Below are 20,002 nucleotides of genomic sequence, written 5' to 3' on the forward strand. Positions count from 1 at the left end.
CAACACCTGCCGACAGCAATAAGCGAGATGTCCTTCCAAATCTAATCTGCCACTCGCAAGCTGCACATTTTAGGTTTATTATTGGAGGAAACGAGAAACCTACAAACAGGGCTGCTTCATCAAGCATGTTATACCAAGTATCCCGTTATGGCTAGTGCCCGGATTGGGGAAAAAAGACATATGAACTGAAGCTTATATTCATCCTGGGGTACACAGACCACATTGTTGGCATGGAATAAAGTGAGCGATAGGAAAACATTTACCATGTTTCCTTAACTTTTTTGCCCATTTGTTAAAATCCAAAGTTCACTCTGGGCTTAGAGTGGGGTAAATTTAAAAGATGGAGAGTAAGGAGCTCATTAACTGAGGTATCCTTATTCAGGAATTACAGTATAAAAAACTGGGGGCACCTACAGATGTAGATGTGCTCTTAACGGCGTCTGAGAGCTTAGTGACTTTCAGAAGTGGATTAATTGAGATACCACTTAGTAGTGCAATTGCCATCATACACAAAATTCTACTAGTTGGCAAGCACCCTGGGTGCATGCTCATCAACAAGAAATAGGAAAAACTTGGAAAGGAAGCTGCAAGAGAAGTGGAAGAAGGTTTGTAGAATGACTCAGAAGCCAACCAGATTTTACGAACTGGAGGGAGGCTGTCAGTGAGGTGCACGTTACCTCACACCAAGAAACTGCATAAGAGGGATAAAGACAACAATTGGAGCGGCAGGAGAGATACAGGATTATTTTTGCAAAGAAATTCTCGTGTGTCTCACTCTGTGTGGCTGATGATGGGTTCAGACTGTCTAATTTCCAGGAGTCTTTGTGCTCATGCTTTGCTTTCTGGTCTATGATGAGCCGTGTTATGTGCTCCTGGAGATCCCCAGGCAGCAACTGGTGCAATTAGCCTTATGATGTACGCTTAGCGAGTTCTCAAAGCCTCACAGTCAGTTGGAGATGCTGGGCTCTCGCAGTTTTGGAGACTCTTTTGTGCTCTTTCTAGGAAACCTGGCCCCATCTGTCACTTCTTCTAAATATGAGGTTTTACCAGCTTCTCCTTTCTCTCTGTCCCACACTAGACAAAGTGCCTGTATGTTACTAGCTATCTACTGAATATCATACTGCACCCAGACCTAGACGTTGGCAGTATTGTTGTAACTATGAAAATAAATTCACAACAAGAATGTACATACTTTGTTTCAAATGTTTGTCCGTGATGCTGGGGGATGCAGCACACTCCAGACTGGATGGGGACAGAGTGCCTCCACCAAGAAGGGGGGTGCAGAAGGGCTGAAAGGGGATTTAGAGGCCAACCTCGTTCGGGCAGGGAAGGTGAGAGTGACAGGGAGTGAGTTAGTTTGAAAGCAAAGGCAAAGGAGAGGGAAAACAGGATGGTGGATACACATGTTGAGAGCAGCAGAGCCCTTGGTGCCCAGGATCCAAATCTACAGCCATAGATAGCTGCTTTTCAACAGTCCCTCTGTCTCGACCCTGGCACAACAGTCCCCCCCGACGCTCTCTTTTTACTGCAAATGTAAGACTTTCGGGAATTCAAATATCTGTTTAGAAGTACACCTGGAAACCTTTAACAGACACTTTTTCCACATGTAATCCTAACGTGTGTGCACTATATTTTTGCATGAGTATACCTGCTCATGCGAAAACCTACTAAGCAGGGGAAAAAGCACTTGCTAACTTTATCTTTTGTTTTCCTCCACTAAGAAATGAATAAGACCTTGCTAGTATCCAATCCATTTGGTAATAATCGGTTCTTATCGCAACTCTGGTACAATGACAGAATTATCATAATCCGTTGCATCACTGCTTGGCACCGAATGAGAAAAGTAGATTATTTTTTTCCAACGGCAAGTAGACTTCTAAAGCATTTCGTCCCTGGAGAAGTAAATATTTTAATACCCAACCAAACAACCAGTCAAACGAAAATCCAGCTCCACAGATAAAGACCCAGACATACACTTCACTGATGTTGATGACAACGTTGAGGATCCAGCACTGGACTTAACTAAACAGACTGACAAATACCTCAACCCCTGGGAGAAAAATAAAGAAGACACACTTTAACATTGTGCTAGGAAGTCAAGAAAATATCGAAGGCAAGCAGACCAGGTGTACCTAAATTGACTCACGATGTCTGGAAATAAAAACTCATCGGTGTGTTGTCACAAAACAATACCAGTCGTCAAATGTCTGCTATGTTTATCAGCCGAGTCAAGGGAGACTTTCGTGCAGGCGTGTGAATCTAGAATAGTTTCATGCTGCAAGACTTGTTATCATCTAAAACTCCCCAACTGAATACATTCCTCCTTCACGGAGATGCCAAGCCATGCAGTCATCCTTAAGGTGGCTTTAATTGCCTATATCAGACATGTTCCTTTAGATTAAATTTGTAATACTACAATCAGACCTAACCCTCATGGTTTTTCTAGGAATTACTCTGGATTCTCATTCTTGAGCTAGTGAACCGTAAAGCAAGGCTTGCTGAAAAACATTTTTGATTAGGCTATAGGATGACACTTTCTTCAGCACTCTACAGTACTTCATGCTCAAGAACCTTCCCATTCATGGACTGGGACATAAGTATAAGATCAATTTGTTCACCATGGTAATTCCTGTAAATCCTTAGTTCTTCAGTCCCTCAAGAACGGCTGCCAACCCTCTACTTCGGAAACAATTATACAACACTGCTCTTGAAGCAACACGTCATAAATGGACCTCTGGATCCAACTCACTATCTTGAGTCACCCTATGCTCACATCCTGACATACACCAGAACCCCCAAATCCCTAACTACCAGCATTCAACTCAACCCCATGTGGGCTCAACATTCTAATGCCTGTACAGACTAAGAAAACAGCAGTTACCTCAATGAGTAACTGGTTATTTTGTTATTCCCAACTGAGGTAAAATGAAAAATCACATCTTGAGCTCTTTTGTGGTATAGGTGAGGTGGTCTGAGGTCAGGACAGGAGACCTATCTTTAGCAAACAAATGGCGTACTAGTGAGCTTTTCTTATCCGGATCTTGGTTCCTTTGTAAAGAAAAATGTTTTTTTTGTATTACGCTGTCCATATTATCATAGTTTTATTTCCTATCTAAAATAAATAGCAATCTAATCTCCATGAAAAAAGACTGTTGTGGTGGTACCTTTAATTTGAAAATGGATAAGTTACATCTTATTAGTTCTTCCAACCACCTGGTGACCACTGTAGGAAAGTGCCTCTTTTTGACATGGTTACCTCCCTCTTTTTGCCTGGTACCTGATGTGATTTTGACTGAAAGTGCACTGGGTTTCTGCTAACCAGGTCCCTAGTGCCAGATCTCTTTCCCAAAACTGTACAATTGTTTCCCTAAGTGGCAAATCCTTTAGCAACCTCTGCAAGTTCCTAGTAAATGGTACCTCTGTAACCTAGGGCCTGAGGTACTAAAAAAAAAAAAAAGAGAGTGAGTCCCTATGGGCTACAGCACGAATTGTGCCACCCTGCCTCACCAAGCACATGCCAGCTGCCACTGCAGGCTCCATGTGTTGGTGCAGACAAACGTTAAAACACAACATGTCACACATCCGTTTGCCATGTTCCCTAAACACCCCATGCAATATATGTAAGTCACCCCTACAGCTGGCCTGACAGCCCAAAGGCAAGGTGCATTATATTACATGTGAAGGGTATATCTGCAATGCCCCTGTCATGTCTTTGTCGATTCTTAGACATAGTAAGAGGTCAGGGAAGCCATTTTAAATGCATGTGCTGGACTCTGGTCAACATGAGTTCCCCAGCTACATGATGGCTTCACTGAAGATAAGGATATTTGGTACCAAACATCTCGTATTGATAAGCCCACACTAATTCCAGTGATGGATTCATCAGTACATGTACCCAGAGGGCATCTTAGAGGTGGCCCCAGAAAACCTACCTGCCTCTGGTGTGCTTGTAGACTGGTTTCTATCACCCTGCCACCCGAGACATTGTTCTGGTCCCTTAGGGTGAGAGCCTTCCACTCTCAGGAGGCCCAGAACAAAAGCCTGTCCGGGAAGAGGGTGTAACACCCCCTCCCATAGGATGAATGCTGATTAGACTTTCTAAGGCGGTAAGCCTCAAAGGACTGCCAGCTTTGAAATGCGAATCCAGGCTCCCCCTCAAAGGAGAGGAAGCCAACCCCCTTGTCCAGAGCCCCTTGGCACCTGGACAGTTAGGAAAATTAGCTAGTCAGGTAAGCATGCCACCGTCAGGGTAGGACTAACCCTAAGGTGGGCTAAGCTGAGGTGAACACGATTTTTTTCAGATTTAGCCATCTTTGAGATGGCATACCTAGGAATTCTGGGACAGGGCTATGCTCACTTACAAAAAGAAGTGGTCATATAAGGGGCGTAGTGACTCCAAGGGTCAGTAGTCCATTGGCTACTACCCTACATGCCCCTAACACCCCTACATTCAGTATTTTGGGCAACCCCTGGCACCAGGAAAGCAGATCCTGATGACCTAAGAGGACCAAGGACACTGAAGGGACGCAAAAGCAGAAGATGAGAAAAGAAGCAGCTGACCTGGTACCAACCCCCCCGGCCTCTCTGCATCCCTTGTCTGCACAAAAGTCGACTCAACCTGCAGCTGTGACTCCAGAAACCAGGGAGGACTGCCTGCCTTCAATAAAGACCCAAGACCTCCCATGAACAGCAGACCTGTTCTCCAGCAAGAAGGGACTCTGAAGCCTCCGGAACTGCTAAAACCCGACACCTGAAGTCACCACTGCACCTGCTGTCTCTGACCAGAGTTGAAGTGGACCACTGGTGTCAACAAGGTACGCAAGCCCTCCAGAGTCTGAGCCAACGTAGTTTCACCCCTCCTGGACTCTCCGACTACACCTGCAGCCTCTGCACTGAGTCCCCCTCTACTGCAACCGCTCCGGAAACCCAACACCTGAAGACACCTCTGCACCCGTCACCCCTGAGCCATGGAGAAGAGGACCAACCTGTGCCCGAGCATCGTGAGGCCTGAGCCCCACTGTTGGCTCCTCCCAACTGGCTTCCTGCCCAGAGCCTGCAGCCTCTTTTGGCAGTGACCGATCTCCATTGAAATGCATTGGGCACCCAACGCTGTTTTGCACCTTGCACCCGGCTGCCCCTGTCCTGCTTGTGGTGTACTCCTGGTGCTGCGTTGGACCTTGCCCACCACTAACTTTAACTCTTGGAGATTAATCTTGTAAGTCGCTGTACTCTACCTATTTGCAGAACTTGTTGTTCCTCTCAACGGATAACACTGCAGAACTCAGAAATTGCACTGTGTCCACTGATTAAAGTGAAAAGAATTCCCATTTAAAAACGTACTCTCTCGAACGATTTTTCCCTGATGCCTAAGCATATATTTTTATAAATTGGTGTGGGTCTCATTTTTGAGTGGAGTGGCTCATTTATCGAATAGTGTTTGTATTTGTGGATGCCTTGCACTCCCCTGTGTTAAGCCTATGGCTGCTTGATCACACTACCTTCAATGAGAGCACTTTGGGTTTGCATAGCAAGCCCCTGTCAAGTCACTGGGGAAACCCTGGACTCTCTGCACAGTACTGACATACCACATAAAGAGCCAGCTTTCTACAATCACCAACACAATAGTTTCCTATTTTGCATGACAAATTGGCAGCTATTGAGAAACTGATTTCCACTGCATGTTGAAGTGCTGGTCAGGGTCACAGCAAATGGGTTCCTGATATCTAGGCAGAGCTCATTGCAGGCGTCACAATACTTATGAAACCAAGTTCAGCTAAGGTCGTTGAATCTAAAACATGGTCTTACCAGGATGTTCAATATGAATTTTCTACATTTGGAGGAACAGAAATAGCACATTATCTATGCTATGGTTGTAGACATAAACTTCTCTTATCTAAAAATGCACACATCTCATCTGCTTTCAAAGGCATTAAGCGTTTTAAAGTAATACCCCTTTACTGCAGAAAAAAATACCAAAAGGAATAGAATACTTTTGTTTCTTTTGGTAAATGCGTTCCCTAAAACAGTTGTGCATTAAGTTCACAACAAATTAAAAAACACGCTTAAATAGGCACATTATTCTGCAGAGTATTTTATATGAAGAACATTACTTGAGTTTGGAGGATCCAAAAAGTAGAATTTATCATTGAAGTATTTAAAGAAAAAGCGGAGATTCCCAGATCACCCTTCATGTGGCAGATGTATGGCCATGACTAAAATTGATTAATGCTCTCCTGTCATGGGGGCAGGGCATTAATAAAGATTAGACATTGGAAGCTTACATGACCCAGAACTTAAACATTTGTTATAAAGAAAAACATTTTTTACGGGTAAACCTGGAAAAAAGGTGAAAACCCTGTAAACCTTGTAAACCTGATGGAATACAAAGCTGACTAACTGTTCCAGGGTACTGGGTGCAAGCAGAGAATGAGACAAAATGCCAGACAATGAGATCAAATGTTCTCACTTAGTAAACCGACTTCACTTTCTCAAAGGAACCTGGAGCGGACTAGCCATAGCTTGGTTATCAGAATGTGCACCTACAAAGTCTTATGCTTTTAGATAAAAATAAAGGCTAAAGCCATCACATGTGCCTCTAAGTTCCAGTGTCACAAACCTGGTTATCAAGGTTCTTTTTGTTCCTTTGCATGCATTTACTCTCAACATGCCAACTCTCTCTCCATCTGAAGAAATATATGTGTATTTTGTTCTTTTGGTGATACCAGTCCAATCTGCAGGACAGGTTTGGTGGTTTAGTCAGAAAAAATGGTTAATAAATCTGGGATGTCTCTGGATTGCACAAATATATATCTGTATGGCAAATTTCCTATTCTATGCACCACCTCATTATCTTGATTTAGAAGGCTGTATGATTATGAGCTTAGTACAAGAAAAATCCCCCTTTGTTGCTGCCTGTGACACCGCACAGAGGTAGTTCCTAAATGCACATATGCAGTGTAGAGAACTTCTTGGCTACATGTCATGGCTGGAATGGTAGCCTTGCCACTATTCACGGTAACATTTCACTGCAACCTTGCTTTTCTCGTCTTCAATCACAATGTTTTCCAACTTCTGTCAGCACTGTATGTTTTCTGTCCCACTGAGATTTTCTGAACTCTGTGTCTCTGATGGAGTGTTCTGAAAGTTCCCCATTAAGGAAGAGCAGAGAGAAGTGGTTCCATTTAATCTCAAGGAATCCTCCACTCTCCTTCAGTGGTTCATAGTAATTATGGCTTTTTCAGGTTTCTTGACACCGAATGAAGTAACTTCTCTTATTTATAAAACTATAATGACACCAATTCCGGTTAACGATTCTTCCTATACACTTTACCTGTTTCATGTTTTCCCCTCCAAATTAAACACACTTCCGGTGGGTTGTGTGGAGAGGACACTGATGGGCTTTGTGCAGTGCGGTGACAAGGGGCAGATGATGGGTTCATCTGCCGAAGAGTATCAAATCAGGCACTAAAATCCCTCAAGCATCTGCAGTGTACTATCCAAGAAAACAAACTATGATCTCCTCCTTGTCTACTGCTCAGTGTATGAATCCTAATAATCAGTCCAGGGTAATCATTCTATTGTAAAGAAAGACATACTGGGCTACTGCTCAAGAATAAACCAAACTCAATGGAATCATAAACCCTTGTGAAGATCTTAATAGCTTAACCCGCATAGCTGCATTGAGGGCAGTTTGCCCATCTCACCTTACGTGGGTTTGGGTGACTGCACAGAGGTAAATTGACAATCATCTCTTGGTAAGAGAACTCATCCCGCTCCGTACACTGAATGACGCCATCTAGCACCAACACATTTCCATAGGTTTTACTGAAAAATACAAAAGGGAAACATCAGTTAACAGAATTGGACACATTCCTGGACCCCTACACATGACTTACTAATTAGAGCTTTATACATGTCATACTTCAGACTTTTATCCCACATTCTCCCCAAAAGCTGCTGTTTCAGGCGTCTTGTGCACCAGCCTGTCCCGTGTGCACTGCACACGGGGCAGGCCTGTGAACAACAGACCTGGCACCTTTTGCTGCCAACGGCACTTGCCTGAATTTAGGCCAGGGCCGTAGGCAGGGAAAGAAAGCTGCTGTTTCAGGCCTCTTGTGCACTGGCCTGCCCAGTATGCACTGCACACAGGACAGGCGGGTGCACAAGAGGCCTGAAATGGCAGCTTTCACTACCTATGGCACTCTCCTTAATGCACCCGATCTCGAAAGCGCTAAGCAGGGTCAGGCCTGGCTGACCAGTCCGACCCTGCTTAGCACTTGTGAGATCGGGCGCATTCAGGACTCCGTGGGTCATGGAACTCTGCAGCGTTACACAGTTTCTTTCAACTCCGCGGAATTCCGTGGAGTTTGACTCCATGAACTCTGCCCAGGCCTAATTATGACGTTCATATTACAATCATAAGCTCTCAGAGGTTGCAATTTAAACAGAAATAAAATTCACAAGAAGCTTTTTAAAAGAAAAAAACTACACATCATCTTGATATTTTCTCATCTAAAGATGATATATGCAATTAAAGGCTCAGATAAGCAGCAGTGCCCCTCGTAAAGCAGTCACACGGAACAACCACTAATTGGGTGAGAAATCAAAACATTCATGAACAGCAATACAGCCACAATTAATGACTAGCCAACCTTTTTATAACAAGAGTTCTATTTTTCCATCTAGCTGAAGTTCTTCTTTCTTAAATCCATTTAAGCAAAGCCCATACTGGCACATCCAGAGGCGCTATGGGATTAATTTTAAAGAAAGGACTTGAGGAATGCAGCTGTTACTAAGCATGTAAGTACCACACAAGTCATTACAACGCAGGTAAGGTTTTATTGTGAGTTTATAGTGTGTTACTTTAACATACAAATTAAGTAATTATTATATGGTTGTAAGTGAAATAACTTTAAAGCGAAATATATATACATATATACACACATAGACACACACACACTTAACTACATTTTGAATACGTATTCTGTTTTATGTCTGGGTTATGTCTCTTAGAAAAAAAGATAGTAAGTGGTGTTTAGGGCTCACGGATGAATAATATACAGGGGCAGTACGTTTTTTTTTCAGTTTCAAGGGTAGGTAGTGAATAGTGGTAGTTTGGGGTTTTCAGGAATGGATACGATGGGTTACATTATATATAAACATACGTTAACACACACACATAAATATACCCACACACGTTTAACAAGCATTGGCAAAGCCAATAAGTCTTGCCTTTTGGTTTTGGCAATGTGTTTTGCCATTGTACTCCAGTGTGGCTGCTGTTTAGCATGGCTAAAGGTTAGCGCGCGGAACGTCGGAGTAGCGTGTCATAGACTGATTTGTGGGAGTGTTGTAAAGTAGAGTAGCGGGGAGTAGAGTGTCGTTGAGTAGAGGGGAGTCAAGTTCAGCAGCAGAGAGTGCCAGAGTGGGGTGGAATAAGGTGGAGTGGACTGAGTTAGTGGGGTGAATTGGAGTAGAGTGGATTACATTGGATTGGAGTAGAGTGGGGTGGATTGGTGTGGAGTGGACTGATTTAGTGGGGTGGATTGGAGTAGAGTGGATTACATTGGATTGGGGTAGAGTGGGGTGGATTGGTGTGGAGTGGACTGTATGGAGTGTGGTGGATTGAAATGGGGCAAAGTGGGTTGGATTGGGGTGGATTTGATTGGAGTGACAGGGCTGAGGTGGGTGGGGTGGATTGGATTGGATTCACTGGATTGGAGTGGGGTTGATTGGGGTGGGGGAACTGAACTGGTACAGGGTGGATTGGGATAGAGTGGGATGGATTGGAGTACAGTGGGGTGGATTACACTGGGGAGGGGTGGGTTGAAATGGGTGGGGTTGATTAGATTGGGGTGTGGTGAGCTGCAGTGGGATGAATTGGAGTGGGGCGGATTGGACTGGAGTGGGGTGTGTTGGATTGGATAGTGGTGGATTGGAGTGGGGTAGATTGCATTGAGGTGGGGTGGATGGATTGGATTAGGGTGGACTGATCTGGGATGGGGTTGATTGGGGTGGGGTGGATTGGACTGGCGCGGGGTAGATTGGAGTGGGGTAGGCTGGATGGATTTGAGTGTGGTTGACTGAATTAGGGTGGGTGGAGTGCATAGAGGTGAAGTGGATTGGAGTGGGGTGGAGTGGATTAGAATGATTGGGGGTGAACTGGATTGAGTGGGGCAGAATGGATGGGGTGCGGTGAATTGGATTGGTGTGGGTGGACTGGAGTGGGGATGGATTGGGGTGGAGAGGGTTTGGATTGCGGTGGGGTAGATTGAAGTGGGGTGGATTGGATAAGGGTGGCTTGGAGTAGGGTGGATTAGGCTGAGTAGGGTGGATTAATGTTGACTGGGATGGACTGGAGTGGATTAAAGTGAATTGTATTGGAATGGTATGGATTAGGGTGGTGTGGGTGGATTGGAGTGAGGTGGATTAGGTAGAGGTGGACTTGATTGGAGTCGGTGGACTGGGTTGGATTGGAGTAAGGTGGATCGGACTGGAGTGAGGTGGATTGGGTGGGGTGGATTGCATTGAGGTGGATTGGTGAGGGGTGAATTGGAGTGAGGTGGAATGGAGAAGGGTGGGTCGGATTGGAGTGGATTGGATGGGGTGGGGTGGTTTGGATTGGAGTGGTGTTGGGTGGATTAAAGTGGATTGGACTGGAGTCGGTGATTGGACTGGAGTGGGGATGGATTGGAGTGGGGTAGGGTGGACAGGATTGGAGTGGGGTGGACTGGATTAGGGTAGATTAAGGTGGTTTGGAGTGGGTGGAGTAGACTGGAGTAGGGTGGATTAATGTGGACTGGGTTGGACTGTAGTGGAGTGGATTAAAGTGGATTGTATTGGAGTGGGATGGATTGGAGTGGTGTGCGTGGACTGGACTGGAGTGTGGTGGGTTGGGTAGCAGTGGACTTGATTGAAGTGGGGTGGATTGGGTTGGATGGGTGCAGAGTGGGTTGTATTGAAGTGGGGTGCGATGGATTTGAGTGGGGTGGAATTAATTGGTGTGGGGTGGACTGGATTGGAGTTGGGTAGATTAAAGTGGTTTGGAGCTGGGTGGATTAGACTTGAGTGGATTAATGTGGACTGGGTTGGACTGGAGTGGGGTGGATTGCATTGGAGTGGGATGGATTGGAGTGAAATGGATTGGGTAGCGGAGGACTTGATTGGAGTGGGGTGGATTGGGTTGGGTTGGACAGAACTAGGGTGGGTTAGATTGAAGTGGGGTGGGATGGATTGGGGTGTGGTGAGTTGGACAGGAGTGAGGTGAGGTGGATCGGACTGAAGTGGGGTGGATTGGACTTGAGTGGATTGGGTGGGGTGGATTGGATTGGGGTGAAGTGAGGTGTATTGGATTGGAGTGGGTTAGATTGGACTGGGCTGGATTGGGGTGAGTTGGATTGAGGTGGGGTGGGGTGGAAATGATGCTTGGCCTGCGGTGACGAATTACTAGGCTGTAGAGAAGAGTGCCACACAAGCTAACAAATGGTAAGCGACAGGTGGGTTCTAAGCCCTTTCCTGTCCACAACAGTCTGGCATGCAAGACGCATGCGCTAGCGAACGCACTCCCTGGCTCGATCCTATAAAGGTGGCATACTTTCATATTACAAAGAAAATAGTTATAAGTACCTTTATAAAACTGCTTTGGTGTGGGCTCTGAATAGAAAAGCAGGAATACTGAGTGGCCACAATATTATGGCCAGAATACTGAAACCCAAAAGTAACTGACTTGTACACAACTCTATATATATGTACCTTGACAATATACATATCACCGAGGTATGCAGATGTGAAGTTAAGAATGGTAAATTTCTACCTCCCTCTGTGTACTTATCTTCTTGATAGTTTGGGTTGTGTATTTTAGTCACTATACTGTGACCACTCGATATTCCGGCTTCGAAATTGCAGACTACAATCCAATCAACAGCTTTCATAGTGAGTAATACTTAAAACTAGTGTTTGTGTGTGTCTATATCTACATACACAAACATTTCATCTGACACCGCCAAAAAAAAAAAAAACATCATAAGTTAGCTATTTATGTAAGAGACTTTAACAGTATTACAGTATCATGTGGATTTCTTCGAACATTCAAGCTTCATCACATTGAAAGCGTGATACTATGTGTGTTAGTGAGGCTTCTCCAAGCAGCCATACTGCAGCTGGCTCAGGCAGATGCAGAAACAAACTAAATAATCATAATTGTGCTGAAGGGGCGCACTTTTTTCTGTGGAAGCACGTAACTGCTACCCAATCAAAACATGTCTTCCTGTCCACCAACGTGAGAGGCTAGCCAAAGCACCACTATGCACTACTCCTGAAAGCTCTTTATTAGATTGATCACATAAGGTGTGGCAGCAATTGTGCTGTCACGCCAGACATAAAAACTCACTATTTGTATTCTGACCTCAATGCTATTTAACCAACTGACAATTTAAAATACTGTGGCCTTTTTCTGTTGAAAGATGACCTCATGTGGAAAAGGGTAATCTGTGGAGACAACAAGCCATTAGGGATTATGCACCTTCGTCATTTCCCTTATTCCTGCTTTTCTCTTAAGTCTCCAGCTGGTAGATTTGTTCTCACGAACTAGCACTGAAAGACAGACACAGCTGTGCTTTTGTTACAGCACTATCACCTGCAGCTGCAGAAAGTGCAGGGTTGAGCGCTGTATGTAAACACTGCGGAGTGTCTCCATCCCCCTACATCTTCATATAGTTACCAGTGATATAGGAGTCAGCATCCAAAGTGAACACTGAAACCCGGGCACACTGGCCAAGACAACTGGGTGAAGGGTCCAAGAAACGCTTGCCATCAATATCAGCATTATTACGGTGCAAAATGAAGTCATTTTCTGGCAACAGAGGAGCATGGTTTCCAAACGCAGGGTGTCTGCAGACAACGAACACTGTGCATTCCAATAAATGTGTAAGCCTCACATCCTAAAGGTACCACTCCCTTGGCACCTTGCCCCTGTCAGATGATCATGACAATGCAACATCCACTGAAGTAAGATATAAGAAAAATATTCACATATAATTGCTCTGTCTTCCTCCACATCTTTGAAAGAGCACACGTACCACGAAACAGTCTTCCTAAGGCAGGTCATTTGTGCATATTAATGTAAAAATGTATTTTTAAACACTTGAAGTGGAGGATGTCATTCGCAAAGAGTGAAATCCTATTTCCAATTCACCGTACCAACCGAACCCCATGATAAAAAAAGATCATGCCTGATGCAATCTGCCAGAGACTCAAGGGATAAAGGGCCAGATGTAGCAACCAGTTTGCGACTCGCAAACGGCAAAAATCGCCATTTGCGAGTCGCAAACCAGAGTTTGCTATTCAGAAATGCATTTTGCGAGTCGGGACCGTCTCGCAAAATGCAGTTCAGAGTCGCAAATAGGAAGGGGTGTTCCCTTCCTATTTGCGAGTCGCAGTGGTATGCAACTCCATTTGCGACCGAATGGAGTCGCAGTTACCATCCACTCGAAGTGGATGGTAACCCACTCGCAAACGGGAAGGGGTCCCCATGGGACCCCTTCCCCTTTGTGACTGGACCCCATATTATTTTTTCAGGGCAGGTAGTGGTCCAAGGGACCACTACCTGCCCTGAAAAAATTCCGAAACAAAAGGTTTCGGATTTTTTTTTAAATGCAGCTCGTTTTCCTTTAAGGAAAACGGGCTACACTTGAAAAAAAAAAAAATGCTTTATTTACAAGCAGTCACGGACATGGAGGTCTGCTGACTACAGCAGGCCTCCATATCAGTGAGTGCCCATAGTCGCTATGGGGCCGCAATTTGCGACCCACCTCATTAATATTAATGAGGTGGGTCTTTGCAACCCCATAGCGACTCGCAGAAGGTGTCTGAGACACCTTTCTGCATATGGTTTTGCGACTCGGAAATTGCGAGTCGCTCGGAGTCGCAATTTCCGAGTCGCAAAACCAAGTTTTGCTACATCTGGCCCAACGTGAATAACGGAAAACAGAGGACATCCCAACCTCTCTCACCTCCACACCTTTATGGTCTGTGATAATACACCATACACCATCACCTAGGCAAAGGATTTGTGTCAAACAATATTCCAAAACCAAAAACCATTTCCTCCAACGCACTGCAGAAAATCAAATTCCCTTTTCCAATCTACTGACAATATAACTAATAATATTTTATACACGTTGCTGCCATTATCAGATAGATTATACATTCTAACTGCATTTATCCACTTCCTCCCCAAACCCCACGTCCTCAATGGCTCTACAAATATCCTCAACCCACATTTCTGTACAGCTCTTTGAGAACTACTTAACACCAAATGCGTGAAGGGTCTGTTGCCCCAACATTCACCCTCCCCACTTATAAGTACAGTGCAATGTCACAACTACATTGATTGAGATGCCAACCTGCAAGTGGTGAAAAGAATGGTTACAATTATCTATGAAAAGACCAAAATACTCGCCCCAACTCAACACAGCAGCACGCATATGAGAGTCAGTCGAAAATAAACAGGGCCACATATACTGTACACGTTCCACAGAGAAGGAGGGCAGTCACCTCTATTTTAGTCTTTATATTTCCTACCTTTCAATAAATAGTTCCATCCTCTGGGACAGGAGCTGCATAGTTTCTGTGACTTTTATTACACATGTTGGAAGTTGTGCAATTGCTCCCTTAATCAAAATATAAAGTGAAGATGTGTTTTGTGGAAGAAGCTCTTTTTCAAGGCTACTAGTAATGCTCCTTAAATTAATCAATAGTAATCTTGTCTATTCATATGTCAGGATAATATAATTTCATGTTACAAAAATCCAATCATCTCTTTGTTCACTGCATCTTATAACATCTGATAATGATTAGGTTGGTGCCCAATACTACAAATGAGGACTCAGTATAGCAACAACTTATAATCAGATCCCTGAGAAACAGCAAATCAAGTTCATGTCTCTGCTTTAGTGTCAAGATCCTCTCATAGTAAAATTACTTGTTCTACATTTATATCAGGGACCCAGAGAACATCCACAGGATCGCAGCAAGAAGCCACGCCACTCAAGATATACTTAGGAGTATCAGGGATGTTGTACAAGAAAAGCAACAACATCTTCCTCGCACCAGGATATCACATTATTCCTGCGACTGACAAGTGGAACAGGAGGAGTACATAATGCTTGTTGACTGTTGTTAGAAAATGGGTTTCTAGTCGGCAGAAGTATGCACCCTGTCCAAGCAGGAACCCCAATCCTAGTCAGGGTAAGTCTCAAACACACCCTTAATTAATCTATGCTCATCCCCTTGTAGCTTGGCACAGAGCAAGCAGGTTTAACTTTAGAGGCAAAATGTTAAGTATTTGTGCAACACTTCAAACAGTGAAAACACCACACCAAAGGATACCACACTAGGTTAGAAAAATAGAGCTTAATTTAATTAACAAAACAAGACCAAAAACGACAAACATCCTATAAGCAGAACTTGAGATATGATTTTTATAAAGAATAAACTGAAATATAGTGCTTAAAAGCTTAAAGTGCCAACGGGGGCAACGTCAAGAGTTCAGGCCGACCATGACGGAGCATCAGCAGACTACAGGGACCAAGTAAGGCTTGCGTAGTAGCGAGTAGCGAAGATTTATTGATTTTCTCTATGTAGCAGCAGCTATGCGTCTGGTCCGAGATGTGGAGGTTCTGAAGAGGATGCGCTGAGGTCGGTCCGCAATGGAGAGGCGATGTGTCAACTCCGATCCACGCAATGCGGTCAATGCACTGTTTCCAATACACGCAACAGGGGTGATGCGCCGGTTCTGATCTGTGCAGCAGCTGTGATGTGTTGATTGGACTGAAGCAGCACTTTATACCCACTTCCAAGTGCACATGACTGGACTGGCACCACTTGGCAGGGCAAGACTCACAGTTGATAGAGTGCAGGTGCTGTAGCAAGAGAGTTGGAAGTCTTTTGTGTCCCTGAGCCTTCAGAAAACAGTAGACCATTCAGCTGGCTCCTGGAGTCACTATGGGTGTTGGGGGTAAATTAATGTGGGCCCAGTCCTTCTTACCAAGGCAAGGAGGACAGCAGGCAGCAGATCCGCACACCTAAGCAGGAGTCCAACAGAGTAGCAGTCCAGCAGAGTTGCATCCCTAGTAGCAGCACAGCAGTCCTTCTTTCTAGCAGAGTATCCACAGATGCAGGAGGGTACTGAATTGGTGGTGTTTGTGGTCCAGTATTTATACTTAGTTGTCCTGGTTGTGGAGGGTGGGAGAAGCTTCTAGACAGGGACTTTGAAGTGAAAGGAATTCCCTTCTTCCGCCTTCCCTGGCTCCATGCTGGCCGGAGTGACAATACAGGTTTGTTAAGCCCTTTGTGTGTGGACAGGACACAGCCAATTCTTGTGTAGTGTGAGGGTGCAGCTAGCAACTACCTCCGATCCTACCGAGGATGGCCCATCAACCACACCTGAACTCCCTTTGTGTGCGGCTGTATAGAAAGAATGCACAAAGCCCAGCTGTCACCCCACCCCAGAAGTGTATTGGAGACAGGCTGCAGGCGCAAGGGGCTAAGAGCAGGAAAACAACTTTCTCTAAAAGTAGCATTTTTTAAATTGTAACACTAAACCAAACTTTACCATTAAAGAGGATTTATCATCACAATTCCAGAGGAACTAAACATGACATTTCTACCAACTTCTCAATCAGGAAATACAGCTTATTAAATGTAATAATGAATCCCCAGTGTTATCCTATGAGAGGGGTAGGCCTCATAGTAGTGAAAAACAAATTTGAGAGTTTTTCCACTACTATGACATGTGAAACTTAAAAGTACATTTCCTTACTTTTAATATCACCACACCCTGCCCTGTGTGCTACCGAGGGACTAACATAATGGTGACATATGTAAGAAGAGTGGACTTTAAAGCTTGCAAGGGGGTTTAAATGACAAGTCAGCATGGCGATTTAAACTGCACACACACAGGCTCTGCAATGGCAGGCCTGAGACATGTTTAGAGGGATACTTAAGTGGGTGGCACAATCAGAGCTCCAGGCCCACTAGTAGCTTTAATTTACAGGCCTGGGCACATATAGTGCACTTTACTAGGGACTTGTAGGAAAATTAAACATGCCAATTGTGGATAAGCCAATAATACTATGTTTTAAGGAGTGAGATCATGCACTTTAGCATTGTGAGCAGTAGTAAAGTAAAGCGCTCAGCGTCCTAAAGCCAGCAAAAATAGTTCCCGCAAAAATCGAGGAGGAGAGGCTAAAAATCTGGGGGAAGACCACCCTAAGACTGATAGATGTAACAACTATTAAATAGTATGGATTCCCCAATATCTTGTAGTCATTTTCTGCCAACTATTGAAATACAAAGCACACACTGTTAGGCTGCAATCATAGCACAGATAGTGCATCCATGGTAAAGATCGTGGATAGGGCAAACAACTGTAATGACAAATACAGCCATGTTAGGAGTGACTTCAACAGTCTATACCAGTGGATCCCAACCTTTTCACTTCTGTGGACCCCCACTTTATCATTACTGGAACCCAGGGACCCCCGCTGAAACATTGTTGGAATCCAGGGACCCCTCCACTGAATCATTACTGAAAGCTGGGGACCTAATCTGTTATTATTATTAAATATTCTGAGCAGTCACGGGCCTCCTAAGGAGGCTTCACGGACCCCGAGGGGTCACCGGACCACAGGTTGGTAACCACTGGTCTATACAGCCTACTTATGTTTATTGTTCCCCATTTAGAAAAACAGTTCCTTACAGGGTCTATCCTACAGTGATCACGGTACCCAGAAATCCCTTTGAGCCTTGTTATTGGACAAGGTGAAACCAGCGTACTAATTTATGCTGTTTTGAATGTTCTACCTTTCCTCACCTGCTTCATGTTGCAGCATGCATTCACAAAGACCCAAAGGTTCACCCCAGTGCTTCAGGAGAAACAATCATTTCTAGGTTACCATATAACCTAGCCCCTGGACAAGTAGGGCCTGCACATCCTGCCCAACAGCAGCTGCTGTGTGCCCTGGGTGTACGACCTACTAATGGTAAGCACACTTTGCCTTTGATTATACAATCAAAAATGTAACACAGTCCATAAATATTATGTTCACATTGTCAGTGACGGCGTTTCAACATTATATCATTTGAGGGTCATCATCAGGACTAACGTATCTATAATACAAGAGCAACGTATGTAAAAAGTTATCCAGAAATTCAATTGGCTAAGCATACCCAGAGATTTATAAGTTAGAGAAGGTAGAACAGGGTGAACATAACATTTATCAACTGTTGACACCTTTCGACATTAGAACTACTCATACCACTCACTATATTGTTCCACCTGTCATCCGGTTTATACACACGTGTATGCTATTTTGATTTTATTCACTGTGTGATCACCTGAGCACAGAGCATTTGTTTTGAAACACACCGCTAATACACACTATATTTTATACAGAATGTGTGGGTCTAGCCTTTCTTTTTCCTGCCATTAATACATATGAACAATTCTAGCATTGATTAATTTAAAAAAAATAGATAATTGTTGTACATTCTTCCACGTTAACCTCTGTTGGATATGTGTCTGTATGCCTCTAGTTTCAAGTGGTTTTGGGGTACCCCTATTCTTAATAGCCTTCACTTGTGTATGGCAAACCTCAACCGGGGCCAGGCAGCACATGCCCACGCCATGATCTGCATCACGGATAGAGCCTAGTTCAAGATCGCAATCAATTATGCAGTTGCACATACTATTACGAAACTGACTGCTGCAGGCTTACGCTCTACTCTATAACTATCAGGAGTGCTTAGCATTGTTACCCTTTGCGGGTGTGAGGATCCTTGAAAATAACAATAACTACACAATGTATGCGACATAATAAATGGCAGTGACCCTCTTTGTGGCAAGAGGCCCGGCCCTTCCAGATGGCCCCTTATAAGACCCCACTCCTCCCATCCTGGCGCATAGGGCAAAAAAACGGAGCGGGGGGCAGCCCTTTCCACCTACCGTAGCCCCGTGTGGGAATCCAGCATCCTAGCAAGCAACCAACGCTAGGATGCTGTCCCCTCTCTGTCGCCATGTGTGCGACGTGGCCAGCTGCAGTAGCAGCACAGTCTCAACTATGGTCACGAGCGGGGCTGTACAACGCAGCGCTTCAAGTTTCTATTACCGTGTCATTCTACACCTACGATCTGGCATGTGTATCTCGCATCCTGACTAGCAGATGACAATTCCCAGGACCCTCTAATTGCGCAGCACCCTCTTCGCTACCCGTTCACGTTCTTGCCTTAGTCTTTACAACTACTAGGCAGGGTTCATATACTACGGGGGCACATATGTTGGCTTCAGTACATTCTATGCTTCATAACCTGGACTGCAACCAGTAACAAGGTTGCAGTCTCTATTAAGACTATACTATTACAGCATTGTACGCTTCAATGCCACTTCAGGGATCCGAAGCACAAAATTTGCAGTGGCTCCACACCAAGGTTTTATGCTTTTAATATGCTGTCAATACTATGGTTGCAGACCTGCGGTGTGCACTTAGGGTGGCGCATGCGCACCTCACCTCCTGAAGAGAAGGATATCTTGATAGGCGGACCTCCGCTGGTAGAGGACCTCCTCCACCTCCAGGGCCAGCGCCTGCCCCGGCCACAGGATGCTGGCCTCCCGAAACCAGCCGTCCCGAATAAGGGCCTCCATGGTAGGAGCGGACCGTGCAAGGGCCGGAGCAGGGAAAGATGGAAAAGCAAGACCCTCCTCACACAAGCTGCTACGGCAGCTGAGATTTCGATCTGCCAATAGGAAGCGAACGCAAGCTTTGCTCGGGCAATCAAAACTCTAGCTGTTTTGAAGGGCGGGACCGCTGAACCAGCATGTTCGGGAGTACTGGTTGCAAGACGAAGCTTGCCCACGTGGGCACGTGGGCTGCCGAAATCGGGGGTACAATTCAATCCAGATTTAGAAGAAGGACTGATTTAGAAGAAACACTGGAATGCAGGAGCC

General features: G+C 44.8%; 1 protein-coding gene across 1 annotated transcript in view; it reads right to left on the minus strand.

Annotated features, from left to right (window-relative positions):
* The window catches only part of SRM (spermidine synthase), a 72,563-nt gene extending 52,776 nt beyond the window's left edge, over nucleotides 1-19,787 (minus strand). The window contains exons 1-2 of the mRNA XM_069241234.1: nucleotides 19,566-19,787; nucleotides 7,704-7,824 (exon numbers count right to left, since the gene is read on the minus strand). Coding sequence (XP_069097335.1) covers nucleotides 7,704-7,824; nucleotides 19,566-19,699 — 255 coding nt within the window. The 5' untranslated portion in view covers nucleotides 19,700-19,787. The remainder of the gene's footprint in view (nucleotides 1-7,703; nucleotides 7,825-19,565) is intronic.
* Nucleotides 19,788-20,002: the final 215 nt, after the last annotated feature.

The sequence above is a fragment of the Pleurodeles waltl genome, chromosome 6, assembly GCF_031143425.1.
Source record: "Pleurodeles waltl isolate 20211129_DDA chromosome 6, aPleWal1.hap1.20221129, whole genome shotgun sequence".
In the NCBI taxonomy this organism is placed as follows: Eukaryota; Metazoa; Chordata; class Amphibia; order Caudata; family Salamandridae; genus Pleurodeles; species Pleurodeles waltl.